This window comes from Oryctolagus cuniculus, chromosome 4 (assembly GCF_051225735.1).
Source record: "Oryctolagus cuniculus isolate XC-2025 breed Fujian yellow rabbit chromosome 4, ASM5122573v1, whole genome shotgun sequence".
NCBI lineage: Eukaryota > Metazoa > Chordata > Mammalia > Lagomorpha > Leporidae > Oryctolagus > Oryctolagus cuniculus.
In genome coordinates, this window is record NC_142870.1 from 93,402,928 (window position 1) to 93,428,055 (window position 25,128).

The 25,128-nt window shown below is 52.3% G+C and overlaps 1 protein-coding gene across 7 annotated transcripts in view; it reads right to left on the bottom strand.

Moving 5' to 3' along the window:
- Nucleotides 1–2,930: 2,930 nt before the first annotated feature.
- The window catches only part of ABCC5 (ATP binding cassette subfamily C member 5), an 88,611-nt gene continuing 66,413 nt past the window's right edge, over nt 2,931–25,128 (bottom strand). For all 7 annotated transcript variants that reach the window (XM_002716488.6, XM_089332026.1, XM_017346971.4 and 4 more), the window contains 7 exons: nt 23,582–23,671; nt 20,241–20,430; nt 16,332–16,491; nt 9,518–9,596; nt 8,122–8,235; nt 7,342–7,506; nt 2,931–4,388 (listed from right to left, as the gene is read on the bottom strand). In XM_002716488.6, coding sequence (XP_002716534.1) covers nt 4,287–4,388; nt 7,342–7,506; nt 8,122–8,235; nt 9,518–9,596; nt 16,332–16,491; nt 20,241–20,430; nt 23,582–23,671 — 900 coding nt within the window. In that variant the 3' untranslated portion in view covers nt 2,931–4,286. The remainder of the gene's footprint in view (nt 4,389–7,341; nt 7,507–8,121; nt 8,236–9,517; nt 9,597–16,331; nt 16,492–20,240; nt 20,431–23,581; nt 23,672–25,128) is intronic.

A 25,128-nucleotide genomic window follows, 5' to 3' on the forward strand; every position in this document is an offset into this window, starting at 1 on the left:
AAACAACAAGATAAGGTTCCAGTTAGCTGGACCCTTCTGTGTTGCTGGGCTCATTCAATTCCATGTTTGATTCCAAGTGATCAGTCAGAAGAGGGTGAGGAGGGAGCTGGCAGGCCATTAGGCCAGCTCCAGATGCTGGGCATTCTTGTCTTCTGGCATTGCAGAATCCGTTCCATACAAAATGGGCTGTTTCATTCAAGGACACTTTATTTGGTCTCTTAAATTTCTTTTTGCCACGGTCACAATGAAAATCTACAATACTGGGGCCAGCATTGTGGCACAGCAGGTAAAGCTGCTGTCTGCGATGCCAGCATTCCATATGGGCACTAGTTTGAGTCTCGGCCACTCCACTTCTCATCCAGCTCCCTGCTAATGGCCGGAGAAAAGCAGTGAAGATGGCTCAAGTGCTTACGCCCCTGCATACACTGTGGGAGACCCGGAAGAAGCTCCTGGCTCCTTGCTAGCTTTTGCCTGGCTCAGCCCTGGCTATTGTGGCCAGTTGGGGAATGAACCACTTGATGAAGATCTCTCTCTCTCTCTCTCTGTTTCCCTCTCCCTTTGTAATTCTGAGTTTCAAATAAAATAAGTAATTTTTTTTTAAAAAAAGGAAAATCTGGGGATGGCACTGTGGCACAGCAGGTTAAGCCACTGCCTGCAGCGCCGGCATCCCATATGGGCACAGAGGTGTTCAAATCCCGCCTGCTCTACTTCCGATACAGCTCCCTGCTAATGTGCCTGGGAATGCAGCAGAAGATGGCCCAAATGTTTGGGCCCCTGTACCCATGTGGGAGACCTGGAAGAAGCTCCTGGATCCTGGCATTGGCCCTGGCCCAGCCCCAGCCATTGCAGCCATTTGGGGAATGAACCAGCGGATGGAAGATCTCTTTCTCTCTCCTCTTTCGGTAACCCTTTCAAATAAATACATCTTCAAAAAAAATCTACAATACTGATTAAATTAACAAATATTCCCTGATCATCCATGCATAAGGCTCTATTTGGGAGTGAGCTGAACAGTGTGATAATTCATAGAATGTTTATATGCAAAACAGTTGGGGTTAGGCCAGGTTGAAGCCAGGAGCCAGGAGCTTCATCCAGGTCTCCCACATGGATGGAAGAGACCCAAGTGCTTGGGCCATCTTTGCTGCTTTTTCCTGGCTATTCGCAGGGAGCGGGATGGGCAGTGGAGCAGCTGGGACTCGAAGCAGTGCCCATATGGGATGCTGGCAATGTTGCAGGCAGTGGTTTACCTCACGGTACCACAATGCCAGTCCCAGCAGGTGTGAAAAATCACAGTCTACTTTTAGGAGCATAAGTAGAAAAGGAAAAGTAGATAAAAGGGGGGGGCACTTTCAATGCCAAGGTAAGGAATATGGGCCATTGTGCAGGCAAGCAGCCCCTGGTTTCTGGAGGGACAAGTCTTTGAGAACTTTGCATGTTGGCAGTGGTGTATACCATGGTTCACAGAGGATACTCAGGCAGTGGGACTGGGCAAGGACTGTAAGAACAATATGAGAAACTAGGGCAGGGGAGAGGCAGGCATGGAGACGCAGGGGCCCCGGGAAGGCCTGAATCTGGACAGACCGGGGAGGAGACTCACAGGAGAACTCAAGGCTGCAAGCCGAACCGGGAGGTCAGTGAGACTGAAGGAGACCAGCAGTGCTGCATGGGTTTCCAGGCTGTGTGAGGCACCTGGGAGCAGCCCAGTGCAGGCACCCAGCAGGCTGGAGCCCAGTCCTACCGGGGGAAGCCAGCCTTGCACCTGAGGGGTACCGCTGCACAGGGAGACTGAATGGATCCGGGCAAGCAGGAAAAAGGGAGTGGGCGGGAGTCGGGGAAATGCTTTCTCAGAAGGGCAAAGCTGGCTGAGAGAGGTGGGAGGAGAACCGAGAGATGAGAGAACAGAACTGAAAAAGAAGCTGGTGTCACATGCAACAGACAGCTCAAACAGGGAGACCACCAAGGGTCTCTTCCTGCTGACCTTGTTACCTTCTTGGCAGGCATAACCGGTGCATCAGTTAAAGCAGTGACTGCTTAGATCAGTGCCTCTGTCCAGGGCCAGTGCTGTGGCACGGTAGGTGAAGCTGCCATCTGCAACATCGGCATCCCACGTGAGAGTGGTTCAAGTCATGGCTGTTCTACTTTGCCGATCCAGCTCCCTGCTAAGGTGCCTAGCAAAGCTGTGGAAGATGGCCCGAGTACTTGCATCCCTGCATTCATGTGGGAGACCCAGAGGAAGCTCCTGGCTTCAGTCTGGCCCAGCCCCAGCCACTGTGGCCACTTGGGGAGTGAACCAGCAGATGGAAGATTCCTCGTCTCTCTTCAAATAAACATTTCTTTTTCTTTCTTTTTTAAGATTTATTTATTTGAAAGGCAGAGTTATGGAGACAGAAAGAAAGTGAGATCTTCCACCAGCTGATTCAATCTCCAAACGGCTGCCCGCTGCAGGTGCTGGGCCAGTCGGAAGCCAGGAGTTTCTTCTGAGTCTCCCATGTGGGTGCAGGGGCCTAAGCATTTGGGCCATCTTCCGCTGCTTTCCTAGGCAGTTCCCATGGAGCTGGTTTAGAAGTGGAACAGCCAGGACTAGAACCAGCGCCCATATGGGATGTCGGCGCCACAGGCAGAGGCTTAGCCTACTACACCACAGTGCCAGACCCAAGTGTCTATGGTTTTAAAGAAAGCCATTCATTTTCATCTTTCATCTCAACCACCCCTCTCACTATGACCAACTGCTCCCCTTTCCTGGGCCCTTCCTCTGACCAGCAGCATGGAGCCGTACCTGGTGACCAGGCCCGGGATCGCAGCTGCAGGGACAGAGGCCACTGGCATGCTGGGGCTCCCGGCCCCTTGGAGCCACCCCTGCTCTGGGTCCTCCCAGCCAGAGTCACTGCACCTCACACCCTTCCCAGAGAACTACCGTTTACACCAAGAGGTTTACAAAATCCAAAATACTTTTATTCACTTTTTCAGGTTTTCGCTTCCACAAGGTGTTCAGCAAACATGCTAAGGTGACAGAATGTCTAGTGGGTCACGACATGCAACGCTGACCTTCCCACTGATGACAGCAGCAACCACGCCCACCTGAGCTACGGGCCCCACAGCACAAAGGGGGTTTTGCAGGGACACACGACGAACCACACGGCCATCAGCAACCTGAGGTAGGTCTCTTTACAGTACAAAAACTTCTACGCCAGTGTGAGACACTGATCAGCAAGAGCTGCTTAAAGTGGCAGACTTTGGAGAGAGAAGGAGACTGTGCGACCACTGCAGTGAGAAAGGAGAAGTCAGACCCATGAGATCCTGAACCCTGTCACTGAGCTGTGGAGGTGCGGGAACAGGCCAAGGAGGAAGTACCCCCTGGAGAAGCGGCGGCTGGCTCCAGGGCTCCCAACCAACAGGCTCGGAGGCTGGGGGCCACCAGCCGTGGCCAGCGTTGGAACCTGAGGCAGTGGGACACTCGTGAACAGACTGACTCTCAGTTAGAAACGACGACAGAACGAGGAAGGCAGGAAAGAAACTCCCTCCCTCTCCCACTGAGGAATGCTTCTGGGAGTTTCATTCCTGATGGAGGGAGGGGACGGGGGTCTGGGGCTCAGCCCCGCTGCTCCGTGGACACAAACAGGAAGCGACGCCAGGACAGTAAGCAGGAGCCCTGAGAATCCACGGCGCCCTGCAGGCCTCGGCAGCCTGCCCGCCTCTGGCATGGCTGCGGGAGGCAGCAGAGGGGCTGCTGGAGGGCCTGCTCTCGCCGCACGGCTTCCTTTGGACTCCCAGACAACCCAGCACTGTGCCACCACCAGCTTGAGGAGAATGAAATGCTACCCTTCCTACAGTCTAACAGCAAAGCCGGGTCTCCAGTACAGCAAACCGTACAAAAAAAATGAGAGAGGAATACGCAGTGTGATTAGCACACTGCTTCGCTTTAATATAAAATAAACAGCTTACATTTTCACTGTAAATATAGGCTATGTACAGAATTATATATAGATATAGCTACACGTATAAAGCTTCATTATAGGCCTCTGATACATTTATAATCATGGTTCCCTGAACCTTTTAGAGTGCAATTAAGAATAAAAACTAAATTTCGTTTACATGAATATGGAATAAATACAATAATCAAAATATGGACTCTCCCTAAAAGTGAAACACACAAGCCAATCCTGAACCGCTGTGCGAAAGATAAAGTCGGGAAAGGCAAGGTTTCGGCAGGAGGACGCGATGAGGGGCCTGCCCCAGGCGGGGAGCGGCAATGCTCCAAAGAAAAAAGACGTCGTGGACAGGAGGAGTCAGCCCTTGACTGCGACCTTGTTCTCTGCAGCAGCAAACATGGCATAGAACCGGGAGCTGTCATTGGACAGAAGGACCGATGGGGTGTCAAACTCCACCACCTGCAAAAGAAGGAGACGGCGTCAGGCTGTGAGCGTGCAGTCAGGGGACAGCTCAGCTAGCCCTGCCTGCCCGTTTCTTTTCACTAGCCAGCGTGTAGGGCAAAGGTCAGGGAGAAAGACCTGCATGCCTCCTTTGGAGAAATTCCATTCTTCCAGCCTTAGGAATGACGGACTCAGAGAGCAAGGGCCTATGAACTGCAAGGGGAGAAGTCGCAGCTCAAGTCCAGGGCACAGAAGATAAATGGCGTCCTGCTGTGCAAGCCGATGCACCCCTAGAGTGCAAAGGAAGCACTCAATACACCTCACTGGCAGCAGAGGAAAAGGAACGGGTCAACTTAGCCAGCTGTCTGTTCCCACGGTGGACTTCGGTGCAGCCATGGGAGATCACACTAAGCTGAACCTGGAGGGAGATGCTGGCACCACGTGTCTCCTGTGACAGAGGCTGAAAATGCAGGCACTTATCTTCCCAGCCTCCCTGGCCAATGGGGAAAGGCAGGGGACACCACATTGGCCAAGGAGATGAGGGCAGAGTCTGCTTGGTCTTTCTAAGAAAAGTGGCCTGCACGGTGGGGAGGGCATGAAGAGGAAGAGGAAGTGGGTGTGCAGGAAGTGGCATTGGGTGCTGGAGCAGACATACCACAGTAGAGAGGACGGGCAGGCACTGGTAGAGCCGGACGACACTGAGCTACAGGAAAACCAACACTCTGCACCCCCGCCCCCCCAAGGCAGACAAGCAACCCCTGCTGCCCAAGCCGCTTTTGGTCTGGACGTCTGAGGCTATGCAGACAGCATCCATCTGTTGGCATCTGCATGCAGACATGCATGAAGAACACTGGCAATGCAGTGCGATGCTCATCTCCAGGGGGTTATGCTTTCGTACATTTTAGATTTTCTTAAAATTGGAAGGAAATTTAATTAATGAGAAAAAAAATTCAGGGAAGTGAAAGGCAGGGTCTCTCATGAAGAGCCAAGTACTGGGACAGGCACTGTGGCAGAGTGGGTAGAGCCACCACCAGCAGCGCCGGCATCCCATATGGGCGCCGGTTTGTGTCCCGGCTGGGTTTTCCACTTCCGATCCAGCTTTCCGCTATAGCCTGGAAAAGCGGTGGAGGATGGCCCAAGTCCTTGGGCCCCTGCACCCACATGGGAGACCTGGAAGAAGCTCCTGGCTTCGGATTGGCTCAGCCGTTGCGGCCAACTGGGGAGTAAACCAGCGGATGGAAGACCTCTCTCTCTCTCTCTCTCTCTGCCTCTCCTTCTCTCTCTGTGTAACTCTGACTTTCAAGTAAATAAATAAATCTTTAAAAACAAAACAAACAAACAAAAAGAGCCAATTACTACCCACTCTAAAACAATACTGAGCCCTCCCGGAAACAAAGCCGTCTGGACGTGTGTGACTTTAAGAAAGGAGTCTCAGTTCCTTCCAGCTGATTTTATGATGCTCTACGTAACACCTACACACAGAGCTGTGCACCAATGTGTAACAGAGTCTCAGTAAATATTTGGAGGAGGCAAACAAATTCAGTCTCAAAATGCTAAATAACTTCAAGACAAGGAGAAAAATCACTACTCATCCCTACCTTCTCTCAACTCAGCCTTGAGACCTGGGCTGAACATGCCCACTAAATGCTCTTCCCAGCACCTCCGAAAATTGAGGGACAGTGCAGGCTGGTGGTTCACGCAGTGGCTGAGTTCAGTCCCAGCTCATCACTTCCTATGGACCTGACATAGGTGAAGCTCCCCCCTCATCTAGGAAGCAGAGTTAACAATATCTGTAAGAAATGTCAGTAACAGTAGCTATTATGGTGGCCTTGGTTGTGAACAACAGAAGGCAGGGAACTCTTATCAAAGACTCGTTATTTCTGCCAAATCACCAATTTACCTCCATTCTAGAGGCACACAAAGGAGGTATCTGCCAAGCATAAGTTTACTTGACATCAGCCTGTGCAAAGAACCGTAGATCTGTTGGGGATCTAAAGATGAGGGAGGCAGGACCCTGCCCCAGAGCTCACAGGGAGCACTCCAGGGACATGGGACATCACAGTTCCCAAGAAATGAGCCAGGAGAGCAGCAAGAGGGCTACAAGGTTTGAGGCAATCAGGGGGTCTCCTGAAGGCTATGGCATTTGAGCCATGTCTTTCTTTAGGGACGTAAGGAGGTGGCTACAGAGGAGTGAATGAGGGGATGGGGCAGTTTAGGGAGAAGGAACTGAGTAAAGACAGATGACAGAGCTTAGAGGATGCAGGACTGCTTAAAGCCCATAGTACTTGCAATGGAGGGGCAGGAAGTGAAGATTAGGCTAGGGCTCGACTATGGCAAAGCCTGGAACAACAGGATAAGATGGTGGGCACCACTGGGACGGGAGTCTGGCCCAGCGGTCAGGATGCTGCTTGGGACGCCTGCATTCCATATCTGAGTGCTCGGTTTGAGTCTTGGCTACCCCACCTCTGACCCAGCTCCCCGCTAACGTGCACCCCGAGTGGCAGCAGATGATGGCTCAAGTAGTTGGTTCTCTGCCACCCATGTGGGAGCTGCTGATACAGTCCGGGCTTCCAGCTTTGGCCTAGCTCAGCCCTGGCTGTTACAGACATTTGGAGTCAGTGGATGGAAGATCCTCCCCCCTCCCCCTTTTCAAATAAAATGAAGGGGAAAAAAAAAAAGTCTAGCACAGTCATATAATTGGAAGTCACTAAGTACACGTGTTCTCTGATCTCAGCCAGTGTCCCAGATTACAGGCAGCAAAAGAGCCAGCAGTGAAGCCCAGTGAAAGCCCAAGGGGAGTGCACTGGCGAGAGCAGCATCCCTCCCCAGGGCAACCAGGGCAACCAGGGCAACCAGGGCGGGGCTGCTAGGGCTGCTCCTCTGATGTGTCGGCAGCCACATCCCTGCCAGGTGCCAGATCTCCTCCCATGTGAAGCCACAGCCATTCAGAGGTGCCTGCAGGGCTCAGTACCTGTCCTTGGGCCAGCACCATAATCCTATCAGATCCGAGAACCGTATGTAGGCGATGGGCAATCGTCAGCATGGTGCAGTCTGCAAAGGCTTCTCGGATGGTCTCCTGAATCAGCAAGTCTGTCTCTGTGTCCATGGCAGCTGTGGCTTCATCTAAAATCAGAATCTGCCCGTGGTGCAGGGGAAGGGAGAGAAGAGGGATCAAGTAAATTCCTTAGGCATCTGGTTAACTGAGGTTTGGCTGAAATGTATTTTGTTATGTAAGTTGTATACCACATCTTGTTCTTTCCAAGTAGTTCACATGTACGTTAAAATGCCCCTTTGTCTAGAACCACTCTAACTTTAAACCTCTGTGTTTACCTTGATTTCCACTAATGAGATTTGTGACTTGCACTGATCTCAGCAAATACTTGCCCCTACTTGCCCTGTGATACTGAACATGACATTGCTTTCTGGAGCTCCTTTTTTTCCTGCTGGTGAAATGCAGGGGCTGGATTCGATGACCTGAAAGTCTCTTCCATGTCTACGGCTTGCAGCACTACCACCCCTCTCTGGCCAGAAATGAAGTCACCCCTGGACACCGAAGGCTCAGGGAGTTAAAAACAAAACTACCTCCTCCCGAAAACCCATGTGCTCCAACTGCGCCAAGGTTACTTTAGAAACATCTCAGGCACGCTCTTGGAAAGCACCAATGGGCTCAGAGGAGAAACCCTGAGACCCCAGGGCCTCAATGACTTTGTTCTCTGCTGCTCCCCTGCCCAGTCACCCATGACTACCTTACCTTACAATGGCGGAGCAAGGCCCTTGCTATACACAAGAGCTGCCGCTCCCCTACTGAGAAGTTATCCCCGTTCTCCATCACTTCAGATTCGAGTTTCAGAGGTAGCTGAGTGATCTGTGGAGAAGGAATACAGAGATGAGAAGGGTAAAACACCAAACTCCATGTTTCAAAAAATCCAGGGGCAAAGAGAAGCGAAACAGTCATGAAAGAATTATTAGCCAGGGCCAGCACTGTGGCGTAGTAGGTTAAGCCTCTGCCTGTGGCACCAGCATCCCATATGGGTACTGGTTTGAGTCCTGGCTGCTCCACTTCTGACCCAGCTTCCTGCTAATGCACGGGGGAAAGCAGCAGCAAAAAATGGCCCAAGTGCTTGGGCCCCTGCAGCCACGTGGAGGAAGTTCCTGGCTTCAGATTGGTCAGCTCTAGCCATTGTGGTTATTTGGGGAGTAAACTAGTGGATGGAGAACCTCTCTCTGTCTGAAACTCTGCCTCTCAAATAAATAAGTAAATCTTAAAAAAAAAAAAAAATACAACTTCTAGCCTGAACTTGGCTCATGTGGAAGGAAGGTACAAATGTGATGACCAGGTGGATTAGAACCCACATTTGCTAGGTCAGTCTGTGTCTCAAATAATTATGTTAGCATCGGTCATTCCATCAGAAATTCCAATGTGCTCATGTCTCTCAAATACTGTCAGATAGTGTGCCCTCATTTTTAGTTTTAAAATATAGTCATAGGGGGCTGACACTGAGGTATAGCAGATAAAGCTGCCGCCTACAGTGCTGGCATCCCATATGGGCGCTGGTTAGAGTCCCGGCTGCTCCACTTCCCATCCAGCTCTCTGCTATGGCCTGGGAAAGCAGTAGATGATGGCCTAAGTCCTTGGGCCCCTGCACCTGTGGGGGAAACCTGGAAGAAGCTCCTGGCTCCTGGCTTTGCACTGGCATAGCTCTGGCCATTGCGGCCATTTGGGAACCAGCAGATGGAAGACCTCTCTCTCTCTGCCTCTGCCTCTCTGTAACTCTACCTTTCAAATAAATAAATAAATAAATCTTAAAAAAAAAAAAAAAAAGGCCAGCAGCTTCCATCAGAAGGCAAGAAAGAACAATACTTACAAAACAGTATTATGGAACTCTGAGAAGCTGTCACCAACATCTTCGTCATTAATGGACAGTACAAGGCCACTATGACCAGGGACAGTGCTGGGGGGGTCGGGGGAGGTCTACTTCTACAGCACATCTGCAATGCCTGGGAAGCCCTGCTCTGAATCCCCTCCACAGACAAGCTGGAGGCGGAGGGAGAGGCTGCAGCAGGCCAGGGAGTGCTGCCACCCCCACCACACCCGCCTGCGGTTCCAGCCCGGCTGCCCGCACGGCTCTCTGCGCCGCTTCACTTACACATTCTTTCATGTGTGTCCTTTCCAGGGCGTCCCAGATCTGATCTTCTGTGTACTGGTTGAAGGGGTCCAAATTTGACCTGGGGAGAAATGACAGTAATTTCTCAGGGGCCAACACCACCAAGTGACCAGATTTCTACAGCTGCCTGGGGGAAAAGTTCCCAGCACACACGTGGGAAACGGAACACCCCAGTTATGAGGGTCACAGATGACCCAGCCCCCAGCAGAACAGCCTCCCTTTCTTTATAAAACCTGATTGACCCAACTTTTGTTATTTTTAGATGGAAACAAGTTATAGAAAATTTTAAAAACACAGACATGCAAAGCACCAAACAAAAACCAATACATGTTTTAATTCCCTCTACTGATCTTCCTAGAAACAAACACTTTTAGTATTCTGGATCCTCCCTAGGATCCTTCTATGCTTTTTCTATACGTATGTGTTGGAATACATCTCTATGTGCAAACTTAGACAGGCTCCCTCCTTTTCCCTGATGCACAGCTGACAGCCCTGTGGCTGAGAGAGACACGACAGAGAGGAAGGGATCTGGCTGGTACAGAGCTTGGGGACTGTTCTGGCTTACTCAACTACGTCCGTCTCAAGGAAGTCAAGGATAACATACAAAAGAGCAGGACTGGCATTTCTGGAAATGTTAAAGACAGGAGAGATCTTTGTCACAGAGAATGTGAGTGGAGAGGTGGGAAGTTAGGATGTTCCGGTTTTGGGGAGCAGTCTTGGTCTCACTCCAAACATACTCTTTGTAGGTCTGGTCATCCAAAAAGTACTGGGCACAATCTGTTTTGTTCATAAGATTATGCTTGGATAAACGTGTGCGTTAGCTCCAAGCCACATTTGTCTCCACGGCTTGGGCTGCTAATCAGGGGCACACGAATGCAAGCAGGTGGGAGGGTGATCAGGCAGCGCTGGGCTTCGTCCCGCCATCTCTGCCCTCGCCTGGAGCTGACCAGCCCTGTTCTGCGCCTCTTGCTCTGTGCGCATGTGCTTTCCACCTGCGCCTGTCTCCCCCTAACCTTCTGCTTAGGAGAAACCGGTACAAGGCAGGGCCCTGGAGCCACACTGTGTGGATTCCTATGCAGGCTCCATCAATGACCAATCTTCTGGTGTGACCTTGGCCAGCTGACCTGACTTTTCCCCACTTCCTGGATCTCAAAATGTGAGGACCACGTTTTGCTCTGAATAGGCAGCTGTGGCTACACCTGGCACAGGGCTAGCACTGTTGTCCCTGGCTGTGATTCCTCTTGTCCGTCAGGTCTCAGCATGGATGTTGCCATCAGGGAGCGAATGTCTCCTGACCCATTCGGCCCACAGCAGCTGTCTCCTGAGCTCCCTCTCCACGTGGCACTCACCCTCTCTTCACTGTGTGGCTCTTACTTCGTAGCCCAAGCACTAGCACACTGATTGGACTTCCTTGTGTGAACAAAACCATCTATCCATTCCTTATCCTTATTTGACTTCTTACTAGCAGGCATCCAGATGTCACAACTTCTACATTTTCTGTAATTACAGAGGCAATTACAGTGGAGGAGGAAACACGTGCACAGACAGGATCTGGGCAGATTAGGATCAAATGGCAGCTATTCCAAGTCCTCATCTATAAAATGGGGCAAAGTGCTACTGCTAGGCAGCTTGCTGTGAATACTGAGGCAGCATATGCACGGTGCTGGAACACAGCAGACACTGTAACTGACAAGGTCCATGTGGCCACGTCAGACACCTGGCTTTAACACTTGGTGCTCTGCTGTCTCATCTGAGATCACTCAGTGCATTTTTCAAGCAGACCCAGTAACCGGCAGCTCCTGAATACGGATGAGACATCCTGACAGCGCCCTGTGTGCGAGAGGTCAGGCTGGGGAAGACTGCTGCAGCGTACCATCCAGAACTCTCCCGGTTAAAGGTGGTGGTCTCGCTGCTGGCCCCAGCGTTGCTAAACGCAGACCAAGGGCTAAGTCTATGGAGGAGTTCACAGGCTTCCAGCCAGAAACACAAAGCGGAGAGACTCCTAATCCTCCTGGTCCCTGGGCCAGCTGGGAGTCTGCCCACACACACGCCTGGACCGATGGAGATCAGGGTTGATGCCTGTTACGGAACCCTCTCCACACGCACACCAACAGCTTCGGGCAGACAGAAACAGCGCTCTCTGTGCCGAGTGTCAGGCATAAGGGTTAGTCACACCTTTGCCTGCTTTCACACAGACTGCTGGGAATTTCCAGGGCAAGGTGAGCAACACCATCCGAGTGACATTTATCTGGTGGCAATGCAAGTTTTCACAACGAAACAAGTGCTACTCGGACTCAAGACTAGGATCTCTGCCCTTTGGGGAACGTGACGGGGCCCCACTGTTGATCCAAAATCCTCAGAACTCCTTTCTTAAAGAATCATTTTAGAGGCTGGCCCTGTGGCGCAGTGGGTGAAGCTGCCGCCTGCAGTGCCGGCATCCCATAGGGGCACTGGTTTGAGTCCCGGCTGCTCTACTTCCACTCTAGCTCCCTGCTAATGGTCTAGGAAAGCAGTGGAAGGTGGCCCAAGTGTTTGGGCCCCTGCACCCACATGGGAGACCCGGATAAATCTCCTGGCTCCCGGCTTCAGGATGGCATAGCAGCAGCTATTTGGAGAGTGAACCAGTGGGTGGAGGACCTCTCTCTCTCTCTCTCTCTCTCTCTCTGTCTCTCCCTCTCTCTGTAACTCTGCCTCTCAAATAAATAAGTAAATCTTTTAAAAATCATTTTTAATTAAATTATTTACATAACAAGTTCCTCAGCGCTCTTCACAAGAGTCCTGGGGGAGTCCATACCCCAGCCGGAAAGAAGGGGCTGCCTGCACTACTGCACCTGATCCAGCAGAGGTCCCTGCTGTTCCCAAACACCGATCCTGTCCTGCTTTGCCTGGTCTCCTGCTCTGAGCATCAGAGGAGCCAGTGGCCCTGGGCTGGACCCACAGACAGAAACCAAAGCCAAACTGAGCATCCATGAGTTCAGCTGGGCTGACTGAAAGAAAAGTACCCAACAATGAGGGCGTGTATTTCTTAACAAACTCCTGAGCTCCTGATGTTGCCAAGAGTGTTTCATCATTTTTTTTTTAAAGATTTATTTACTTATTTGAAAGTCAGAGTTAGAGAGAGAGAGAGAGAGAGAGAGAGAATCTTCCATCTCCTGGTTCATTCCCTGAATAGTGGCAATGGCCAGGGCTAGGCCAAGCAGAAGCCAGGAGCCAGGAGCCTCGTCTGTGTCTCCCACATGGAAGCAGGGGCTCAAGCACTTGGACCATTTTCTGCTGTTTTCTCAGGCCATCGGCAGGGAGGCGGATCAGAAGTGGAGCAGCCGGAGACACAAACTGGTGCCCATATGGGATGCTGTCGCTGCGGGTGGCAGCTTAACCTGTTACACCACAATGCCAGCTCCCGTGATTGCATCTTTGGTTCGCCGTATCTTATGTTTAGCAACACCCTAGGTCAGCCTACTGGCCAGGGCGGAACAGAGCCAAGCACATCTCCCAGCGTGCGAGGCGGTGCAGCAGCTCACTCTCAGCACAGGGAGGATGCAGTGCGCAACCGCTCTGCCCTGTTGTCTGTGGAGGGTGGCTCCTTGGTGGCCTTGGTCCTCACGGACCTCTTTCCATCAGGCAGCGCAAAGAAAGATCAAAATAGCTTTTCAGACACGGGGCCCTATTTTGGCTTTTAATTGTTGAGAATAAAATTAAACTCCTTGCGGCGCCGGCACACCGGGTTCTAGTCCCGGTCGGGGCACCGGATTCTGTCCCGGTTGCCCCTCTTCCAGGCCAGCCCTCTGCTGTGGCCAGGGAGTGCAGTGGAGGATGGCCCAAGTGCTTGGGCCCTGCACCCCATGGGAGACCAGGAGAAGCACCTGGCTCCTGCCATCGGATCAGCGCGGTGTGCCAGCTGCAGCATGCCGGCTGCAGCGGCCACTGGAGGGTGAACCAACGGCAAAGGAAGACCTTTCTCTCTGTCTCTCTCTCTCTCACTGTCCACTCTGCCTGTCAAAAATAAATAAATAAATAAAAATAAAATTAAACTAAGGAGGAAAGTAGAAGAAATGAGAAATCTCGACTCAAGGGAGCAGCAGAGATTGTGTGGAGATTTTTCTCAAGCTTGAGAGAGGCAGATGGAGAAAGCAAGGTGACTAATGCCGAGACCCCCGAGGAGGCAGGCATAGCTCTGGTTTCTAAGAGACGGGATCTTTCTCCCCAGGTGCTGGCGGACAGCAGCTCAGTAGACAATATGGTGAGTCACCACCAGACCCCGCAGCCAGCCAGCCCCGGGTCAAATCCCGGCTCAGTACTTTGAGCTGTGTATCTTTGGCCTCTCTGGATTTCAATTTCATCATCTGTGCAATGGTCACGGTGGTGCCTGCCCTGGTAGAGTTTTGAATGTTAGAATAATATGACTAAAATGCGCAGGACCGTATCTGGTGCACAGTGCATCCTCACAAGCCCTGCGACTGTCACTGTCGCCGTGTTGCTGGCAGAAGGGCAGGGCTGTTAGAGGGAATTCCCTGCACGCGTCAGACCCCCTCCAGCACTTTCAGACGGAGCCACCAGCCTCAGCGTTGCTTTCTGACGTGGAGATTGGGAACTCTGAGATTCCCAAGGTCTACAGAGATGGAGAATGTCACGAAAGGGAAATGGGGTTCCCCTAAAGAGCAACGACTCGGAGACAACCGAAAGACCTCAGGACCCACTCGCGTGCATCCACAGTACCGGAGCCTTCTGCCTGAAGGTGGTCGAGGCCCAGGATGGACCCAGCTGAACGGGTCGGTGCCGGCTCAGTTATTTCAGCTGTGACTGAGAGTGGAGAGCAGGAGATATTCCTTCAGAGACATGTAATCGGAGATCGAGAGAGAGCACGGGTGCCCAGATAGGAAGAACGACAGTGCTGCTTCTTGCTGCTGAGCTGGTGCCAGGCACATCTGCCTTGCATCGCCCACAGGGACCGAGACTCAGAGGCATGGCAAGTGACAGCTGGAGACGACCAGTGTCGCTGTGGAACAGATCAGCCACCAGGCTAGCAAGGCTGCAGCCGGCCTATGGGATGCGACACACTCAGCAGGGATGAGGCCAAGGCCAGGGCTGGGCTTCCCCAGACCAGAAAGGGGGAGGAGAGCAAAGCACTGCAGGGCCAGGAGCAAGGAGGCCAACCAAAGGGGAGGGCCTCAGTCAAAGGGGCCTCTCCTTCTGGGGCCAACTTGTCAGGGCAGAAGGGAGAGGAAAGACATGGGCCACAGAAACCCAAGCCTGAGAGCTTCCGAGCCACACAGACCCACGGGGGAGGCCAGCCGATCCGCCCTGGCCTTGGGGACCTCCGCACCGGCTCTCTCCACCTTCTAAGACAATGAAAGGGCACTGCATGCTGAGCGTGCTTTGAGATCCACGAGGAACCATGCGGACAGGAGAAGGAGGATGGGGAGGAGGGCAGGTCTGGGAAGTAATTTCCCTCCAGGTCTACTACGGGCAAAGCCAGAATCAGGGGTGGCCGAAAGTTAAACTTCCGCGGCTGTCTCGGTTTGCAAAGCCGACTGCCAAGTGGCACTCTGAGCTCAGCATCGCTGAGAGCAGCACACAGCCGCTGAGCTTGTCCACACAGCAGCAATCCCTCCTCTGGGGAGGGTCACAGGCCGTTCCGGGTCCAGGAGCGCCGCACTTCTGTGCTGGGCACAACCCCAGCTGTACTTGCCCCCGCCAGAACTCAGCCGCTAACCCCTGAAACCGCCAAGGGAGCCTCTTAAAATGAAAATGCGGACAGCATTTTCAAAAGAGGTCTTGACATGCTTTTTTTCTTAGTTCTCTTCTAAGTCATGATTTAAAAAACAAAAACCCAAACAAACAAAATACAGTTGTTTTGTCCTGCTCCAGAAAGTATAAGGCCAATTTTTTCTCCAAAGTGTTCCTGGGGCATTTAAACACAGAGACGTTCACGGGGCAAGCACGTCTAGCACCGTATTCAAATGTCTCAATTTTAGACTAGAGAGTTCAATAAATACTACCTCTCTTCTGATGTCATGTGTTTGTCAGGTCCCCAAAAGGGACGACTGATTACTGTTTAGAGGTCCAGGATGGCTGCCCACATCCACTGAGAGAAATGGTAAAACACACTCCAGGTGTCGCGCCCATATGAGACTGTGTTAAGTGGCCAGCCAGGAGGAGGGGGTCTGCTTTTTGGCATGCTGGCAGGGTTCAGAGACATCATGCCAGCGTAGGTATCAGAGGCACGGGAGGACACTGGGCACACACAAACACGAGTAGTAATAATGTTGGAAAGCCATCGCTAGAACTGCAGCTCTTGGCGTAAGTAGGAAAGACCAGAGTGGAGTGAGGGCAGGTGCAGCGCGATGGTGAGGAGGAGGCTGTGACAGTGGTGCTGCGTACTGAACACTTACCACCTGCCAGGCTCTGTGCTTGGATGCCTTCTATGAACTCAACCTTCACGATGAAAGGGCCTCAAAGTCTCCCCATTTTAAGAGGAAACAGGCTTAGGAGCATTCACTTGTCCAAAGTCACGGGGCAGTACTCTGAGCCCAAATCTCTCCGGGCTCTTTACTGCACACTGCAGGCCTCCCTGCCCCACCCACCTCCACAGTTACTAACGTGACGTGCACCCTGAGTTCCCTCACATTCCCGTGTGCAATGGGAAGCACACGGTATAGTGGGAAAGGCACCGGCCCAGGGTCATAAGAACTTGGTCCCAGGCGGAGGCCCTGGCCTCCTGCGGCCCCATGTGCCCGCCACCTGCCCGCCGCCTGCCCGCTCAGTGAGGCATGAGTCCCGCGAAGCCCCTCCTCACCTGACAGTGCCACTGAACAGCACCGGCTCCTGAGGAATGATGGAGAGCTTGCTCCGGAGGTCAGCAAGGCCGATGCCGCTGATTCGCACTCCGTCGATCTTGATGCAGCCCCCGGACAGCTCCACCAGCCGGAAGAGGGCCATCCCCAGAGAGGACTTCCCTGGCGAGTTGGGAGATGGGCAGAAGAGGAGCTTTGTTAGCGAATTTGGTGAGGACACCCGGGGGCCCTCAGGGAAAACTCTCTTTTTTTCTGGCTCTACTCCGCTATGATTTCGGATGACTGACTCAGGTCACGCACAAAACGCTATCAGGAACAGAGGAGAGCAGTTTGCTGCCCTGAGCTGCCAAGTAGACACATGTAAGCCACACAGCTCCTGCTGAGGAGTGGGGGTCGCTGCCCTGCCGAGAGGAGGATGGAAGAAATAGGCCTGCCTTCCACCTCCAGAACAGGTGCACAGGGCCCAACACCTCTTGGGTACAGGGAGCAGAACAGGGTTCTTACAGCAAAACCCTGGCCGGTGAGCCAGAGGTGTATTCTCTCTGTCACCTTGTTGTGGCCCAGACAGAACCTGAGTCAAGGCTGCCATCACCACAGTAGTGGCGTGCGGTGGCAGAATCTCCAGGGATAAGCACCTGAGGAAGGGAGGTTTGGGCCCTGAGCAAATGCATGGCTGAGGTGATCCCACCGTGACAGGGAACCAGGTGGAGGAGGTGAAAGGATGCGTTCACTGCTATAGCAAAATGCAAATGAGCCTTCACCTGAAAAGCAATGTAATACAAGAAGATGGCACTGGGGCTGGCATTATGGTAGCAAGTTAAGCCGCTGCCTGCGATACCAGCATCCCTATGAGCACTGGTTCCAGTCCTGGCTGCTCCACTTGTGATCCAGCTCCCTGCTAATGTGCCTGGGAAAGCAGCAGCAGATGGTCCAAGTGCTTGGGTCCCTGCACCCATGTAGGAGACGCAGATGAAGTTCCAGGCTCCTGGGTTAGGCCTGGCCCAGGTTTGGCTGTTGCCGTCATTTGGGGAGTGAACCAGCAGATGGAAGATCTCTTTCTCTCTGTTAACTCTGGCTTTCAAATAAAAAATATTTTGGCTTCCCTTCTTAAACAAACAAACAAAAAAACCCAAAAGATGGTACCAGTCTCCCATAAACTCACTACCTTAATTTTTGACACTGTTCTTTCTGTCTTCCTCCAAGTTGAAGTCACACTGGAGATACATTATAATTGCTTTTTCGCACTTAACATTGTATAATAAGCACTCAACCATACTATTAGGAAATTTTCGGGACAGAATTCTAGTGGCTGTGATAAATCCCACCACCAGGACATATCTTACTTCTGTTAGTTCCTCTAGTTTGTGTGACACCTATGATAATCACAACACCAGCACACACAGTGCTCAGACTTTCTCCTGCCTCCCGTGACCTCCTTGGGACAGAGTCTCAGAACTGAAGCTGCTACGTCAAAGGATGTAACCATCTAAAAGGCTCTCTATAGTGCCCCCCCAAAAAAACCCAAACAACCCTTTCTGCAGCTCAGACAGTGGCTCAGGGTCAGAACTGCGGGGTCTCAGCTGTTGGAGCACCTCTCCTTGGCTGGACCCTTGGCTCTTCCCTGCCACCCTGCTCCTGCTCCTGTGTTCTGAAGGTGCTATGGGGAGCCTTGCTGAGATGGCTGGGACTCTGCCTCTGCAGGGGTCCCCCAGGGTGCAAACAGCCTGCCTTGCTCCCAGTGCCTGTGGCCACACCCCTGCCACTAGGATTTGTTTCCTGGGCACACCTCTGCTCGGCAACCTAATTGGGATGGACAGCCCCCTCTCCCATTATCCTAAAGCAGCAACCCTCACATCCACCCAGAAATGAGCCGGGAAACCTAGACCACGTAGCAGGGCAGCCTTCCTCCTAACAACAGAGTAGGGGAGCTGGTTTGCAGCCCCCAGCTTTGAGGACACAGACACCCTCCCTCAGGGCTGAGGCAGTGCTTCAAGACTGAGCTGAGGGGCTGGCGCTGTGGTGTAGCAGGCTAAACCTCCGCTTGTGGCACCTCATGCCATATGGCTGCCGCTTTTTGTCCCGGCTGCTCCACTTCTGATCCAGTTCTTTGCGATGGTCTGGAAAAGCGGTAGAAGATGGCCCAAGTCCTTGGGCCCCTGCACCTGCATGGGAGACCAGGAAGGAGCTCCTGGCTCCTGGCTTTGGATCAGCGCAGCTCTGGCCATTGTGGTCATTTGGGGAGTGAACCTGTGAGTGGAGGACCTCTCTGTCTTTCCTTCTCTCTCTCTGTAACTCTGCCTCTCAATAAATAAATGAATCTTTAAAAACAAAGAAACAAACAAACAAACTAATCTAAAGAAGAAGACGCTGCTCAGATAGTCCACTGTCACGAAGGGCGGCTGGGTTTGGAGCACCCGGTTGGAAGCCTGTAATTACGGTGCTGTGAAGTGCGACCTGCACCCGGGCACAGTGTGCCAGGAGGGGAGGCGGCAGAGCGCTCACGGTGCTGTCCTTATGATGGCCAGGGCAGAAACCGTATTAGGATTAGGCTCAGGCTGCATCGGCCAGAGCATTATCACTGTTTCCTTTCTCTTCTCCAGCTCCCTCTGGCACTGCCTACTGCTTACCAAAGTCCTGGTGAACATTTTGGTCCATCTTACCCATGTTAAGGGGAAGTCACAGGAAAGGACATCAACCAGCTTTCATGGGAGCTGTGGACCCCAGGGGGCCAGCACAAGGGTGCCAGGGACAAAGTGCAGGCTTTGGGGACAGCCCTGGTCCCTAGCTGAGCGTTATCCTTTCAGGCAGAAAAGACTGAAGGCCGTGTCTTGTTTGGACCTGAAAAAATTTCCTCAAACAGAAAGCAACATATGGCCTTTTCCTCTTTACCTTAGAAGTTTCTGAAAGTGAAGTGACCAGGAAAGATAAAAGGTATTGTTTTTTGAACGGCAAGGAAAAAAGCGGGCGGCGTTGTGATGCCAAGGCAGCGTGGAGCCAGGAAAGCCCTGGGTAACTGGGCAGAGACCGCTCTTACAAGGCTGAGCGGGCTGGTGCAGGGAGACAGACTCGGTCTTGGAAGTGTCACGCAGGAAGGCACCGGGGGGAAGCAAGATGGCACTCAAGTCTCCACCCCAGGAACCCCAAGGGTGGATGGTAACCCAGGCCAAAGAACAAGAGTGAAGCAAAATGCCTAAAACGAAGGCCGATTCTCTGTTCCTTTATGGCTGAGATCAGATCAGGAAGATGGTTTCTGTCTTGGAGGGAACAGAGATTCCTTATTTGGAGCTGTGGTAGCTTCTGACGAACATGAGGCTGCACTGGCAACGCACTACAAAGCCCTTCAAACCCATCCTGTGCGTTGACGGCAAAGAACCTGGGATGTGTTCACGGCAGCGCTGCTCGTAATCGTGACTCACGGACAGCAACCTCAACTCCCCGCCAGCCGGGGGCTGACTCACTGCACCCCGCGGTTCGTCCACGCAATGGAATTCTGCGCTACGCTGCAGGGCCGTCACTAACCAACCTGGGACAATACCGGTCGTCTCAACAGCAACCAGGAGACAGCGCGTCTGAAATGCCACGTGTTGGTAAACACGCGCAGAAAAGCCTAGCGAGCCACCCACCCGGATCCACCGTGAGCGCTTATCTCTGCGTGGTGGAGTTGCTTTCCCCTTTGGGCTTTGCTATCTGCTTCGAGTGTTCCGTGCTTAGAATGTTTACTTTCACTACTGGAGAAAGCATGGGATATCAACAACAGCAGAGTTCACAATGAACCTCAAAAACTGGTGTCCGAGGGGCCCGCGACACCCACTGCGCCAGCAGGGATCCAGTTTGAGGAGATGAAAGCGAGAGTCCGCAGCTCATTGCCACTACAAGCTGAACTCCAATCGGAGGCCAGCACACGCCCGTACCTGACCCCGTCCGCCCCACGATGCCGATCTTCTCCTTCGGCTTGATGGTGAAGGACACTTTCTTCAGGACCAGGGGGAGGTTCTCGCGGTATCTCATCTCTGCGTTCTCAAAGGTCACCTCTCCTTGCTGCGGCCAGTCGGCAGGGGGAGCTTTGTTCTTGATCCTGGCAGGTGCTTCCAAGGACAGGGTCTGCAGAGACGGACGTGGCTGGTTCAGCGGGACCCGAGGCTAGGGGGGCTGCGAGGCTTTGTCGTGGGGAGGTACAACCAGGGTCCTACAGCTGCCACTCAGAGGCAGCCGCCGCCGCGTCCCCTTGCTGTGAAGGAGTCCCTTGGCAGCGCATGCTCCTTACTGCTACCCCAGAGAAGGAGCGCACGGGCTCTAAGGCAATGGCTTCACAGGGCAGTGCGGTTTGCCAACTGCCTTTTTCTCTCGGGGACTTCTCCCACCTAGCCGCCCCGGGGCTGAGGGAGAGCCTAGAGGGTAGGGCATGAGGCCTTCCCTGCTCTCCAGGCACACAGGTTTTCCTGGAATTCTTTGAAAATGTTCTTGAAACAGGCTTCCACCAGCTGAGAGCCACCTGCCTCACCCTGCAGGCAGGCAGGACTCGTGCAGGACATGTCATCAGACCCCGGCCCCCTGAGGGTAGCTGGGTCCACTCAGCAGAGACTCTGCCTCCACAGCTTAGGACTGGGTCACTTCTCTGCAGGCCTCGGGCTCTCCTCTGCAAGTCCTAAGGACTGGGTCACATGGTCTCAGGACTCTGTCCCAGCTGTCACATGCCCTAGCAGAAATGCTTGGGCAGTTTTTGCCATCAAGAGTCACACTGGACAATGTCTGAAGACTCTTGTGGGGGGAGGGTCACAGTCGTGGTGCAGCGTGTTAAGCTGCCACCCCAAATGAGTGCCAGTTCATGTCCCGGCTGCTCCACTTCCTATCTAGCTCCCTGCTAATGTGCCTGGGAAAGCAGCAGAGGATGGCCCAAGTGCTTGGGCCCCTGTACCCATGTGGGAGACCCAGATGGAATCCCTGGCTCCTGGCTTCAGCTTGGCACAGCCTCAGCTGTTGTAGCCATTTAGGGAGTGAACCAGCAGACGCAGGATCTCTGTCACTCTGCCTCTCAAATAAATAAATCCATCTTGAAAAAACAAAACCCTCTTTGGCAACTAGCTGTGGTGCTCACAATACTACAGGGAAGTAAAAGCCAATGACTGAAGAGTCCTGGGGGTTGGAGACTGACGTATAACATCTGAGCTAAAAGCACTCAGGCATCCAGGTTGGGGACTGGGAGCAGGGAGGTGGTCCTGAGACATGTGATTGGCAGGAGCAGGGTCTGTGCTGTACCGCCACTGGCAGTCACACGGACTTCTCCTGCATGACACTCAACAGCAACGTGAGCTCACATACTACACACCACATGCCCATGTGCACACACGTCACCCACAGGCTGGAACACTGGGAACAGACCAATATCTCTACATTTACCAGATACATTAGGCAGCTCTCTGCCATTTTTTCTGAGGATAATCATTACTAAGCTTAAGAACTCTTGAGGGGAGGGAGCCAGTGCTGTGGCATAGGCAGGTAAAGCTGCCGCCTGAAGTGCCGGCATCCCATATGGGCGCCGGTTCAAGTCCCAGCTGCTCCACTTCTGATCCACCTCTCTGCTACGGCCTGGGATAGCAGTAGGAGATGGCCCAAGGACTTGTGGGACACCCACAGGAAGCTCCTGGCTCCTGGCTTTGGATCAGTGCAGCTCCAGCCATTGCAGCCATCTGGGGAGTGAACCAGCGGATGGAAGACCTCTCTCTCTCTCTCTCTCTGCCTCTCCTTCTCTCTCTCTGTAACTCTTTCAAGTAAATAATAAATTAAAAAAAAAAAAAAAACTGTCTGGGGTCCAGCACTGTGGCATAGTAGGCCAATCCTCTGCCTGCAGCACTGCCATCCCATATGGACGCCTGTTCAAGTCCTGGCTGCTCCACTTCTGATACACCTCTCTGCAATGGCCTGAGAAAGCAGTAGTAGATGGTCCAAGTCCTTGGGCACCTGCACCCATGTTGGAGACCCGGAAGTAACTCCTGACTTCAGAACGGCCTGGCTCCAGCTATTGCGGCCATCTGGGGAGGACCTTTCTCCCCGTTTCAACTCTGCCTCTCAAAGAAATAAATGAAAACTTAAAAAAAAAAAAACTATCTGATAACTAAGGATAATTCAGTGAGACATGTCTCTTAGAAAATTCATGTAGTTTCCAACTGAAAGTAGTTTTTCAAATTTATGTTTCTCAGACAATTATTTGGAAGTTGGCAGGCCTTTGTCCCATGTAAACCATGACATACATGCTGAAGTCTCAAGGCAGTTCACAACACAGGTAACTCCTGGGGCCACCACCTGCAACTCCAGCATCCGATGCGGGCGCCGTTTCCTTGTCCTGGCTGCTCCACATCTCATCCAGTTCCCTGCTAAAGGCCTGGGAGGGCAGTGGAGGATGGCTCAGGAGCTTCGGCCCCTGCCACCCATGTGGGAGACCAGGATGAAGCTGTTGGCTTTTAGTCTGGGCCACTGGCAGCACTTGGGGAATGAACCAACAGATGAAGGACCTCCCTCCCTCCCTCTCTTCCTCTCTCTCTCTCTCTCTGACTCTTTCAAATAAATAAATCTTAAAAAGCAAGCAAACAAATAAACAGGTAAATCTTGAAAATGAGGTTAAATTTGAGAACCCTAACTAACTATTCGTGTAGACTCTGCTCTATCTTTGGATGACCGCTCTAGGAGTTACAGCAAGATGCCGCCCCACAGCAAGCCTGCAGGGATTCCTGGGGGAAGGTGGGGAGGGATGGAAACTTCCAGGATAAACTAAATGTCCTTGTTTCTAAACTGTGAAAGCAGTTGAGAATTAGCCACTGAAGCCCAGGTCCCACCCCAGACCTACTACATCAGAGTCTCCCCAGATGAGGCCCACGTTTGTCTTTGCCAAAAGCTCAACAGAGGATTCTGATGGTCATCCCCGGCTAGGAACAGCTGGGCTAGACAAAGAATGGAAACGATACATGGTTTTCAACAGTGTGTGGAAAACACTGCATTAGTCAGCTCGGCTGAACTGACAAGATCTGAACATTCTGGAAATTAGCAGGTGAGCACGCTTCCTCAACTGGACACAATTAAAAAATCTATCTAGAAATTCTTGGGGTATTCCACTCTCCATTCCGAGATGGTGGGAGACTGCTGGCTCTTTTCTGCGGGCTAAGTCAGGCAGGGAAGACAAGCCTCTTGTCTGCACATCTACAGGGTAAGTGGCTCCAGGAGGGGTCAGATCACGGCAACAGGCCTGCAGCAGTCTGACCTTGATGTAGTGATTGATCCTCTCCACCGAGGTGAATCGAGCTTCTGTCTCAGATGCCAACCGAACCGTAAACTGGAACAGTCCTGTTAACTGATAAGACAAAAACCCGAGAGACAATTCACTACTAGTGAGAGCAAGAGCACCTTCGTCTCCACCCAGAGGGCCACAGCCCAAGAAGAACTAACAGGGCACATGCATAGCTGGCTTTTGGGCCCTCGGCATTTCTCTCAACACTGAAGACGATGCCTATCACTCCCCATCAGCCACGATGCTCGGGAGTGCAGGAGGCACTGGGTACTGCCGGCGCTCCTGGCTACCCCGACATTCCCAATAGCATGACTGCAGCTAAGGAACGTCTGGATTTTCTACTTGTGGCAGTCACGGCAAATGGAGCTATCCACACATGAGAGCGCCCTGTGGGAAAGCTTCCAGGAAGAGGCACCAGGCTGGGAGAAGAGGGGATGCAGAGGCCCTGGGCAGCTGACTGGAGACTCTGACACACTGCACATGTGACACGTCATCTTCCCCAGTCGGCCTCCAAGGAAGTCCCACAACACGGCAGCTGTAACCACGTGTATCTCTGGGGACCCTCTGACAACCTGTTTACTCTTCTCTTTCCAACATGGGAAAAGGCCACCCATAACAAAGATCAGGGAGAGTACGTAAAGAATCCCTGCATGCCGGACCTCCCTCTTCAAAGATGACCAACTTAATGCCGTCCGCTTTCCTCTACACTCCCACCCTCTCCCACCTCCAGCCCAGACATCATCTGGGAGCAGACCCCAGACATCCTATCATTTCACCCCGAAATATTTCAGCTTCTCTCTAAAGTATGAAGACTTCAGAAACACAATCGGATACCATCACTTACAAAAAAAAATTCTTAGCATCTCCAAACATCTAGCTAGCATTCAAGTTCTCAATTGTTTTTGAGCTACTTGAAGACCCTAATTATTCCTGGGGACCTGAGGGCTGATATATGTAACTGTGTTGGGAAAATTAGAAGCCTGAAAATAAAATGAATATAAGAAGCATACTGAAGACATGCTATTTCTCAGAAGACTAGGAAGATGCCAGAAATGAGAGGGTGGTGAGTACAGAAACTTACAGTTCAGAAACGATTTTCAAAGTAGTGTTTCTGGGCTCAGCTTGTAGCACAGTGGGTTAAGCCACTGCCTGTGACACTGGCATCTCCTATGATCCAGTTCAAGACCCAGCTGCTTCACTTCATATCCAGGTCCTTGCTAACAGTTTGGGAAAGCAGCAGAAGATGGCCCAAGTGTTTGGGTCCCTGTACCCAAGTGGAAGACCCAGATGGAGTTCCTGGCTCATGGTTTTGGCCTGGTCAAGCCTCAGCCATTATGGTGATTTGGGGAGTGAACCAGCAGGTGCAAGGTCTCTCTCTCTCTCTCTCCCTGTCTCTCTCTCTCTCTGTAACTCTATCTTTCAAATAAATACATTTTTATTTTTTTAAAGATTTATTTATTTGCCTGAAAGGCAGAGTTACAGAGAGGCAGAAGCAGAGGGATAGAGAGAAAGAGAGACCT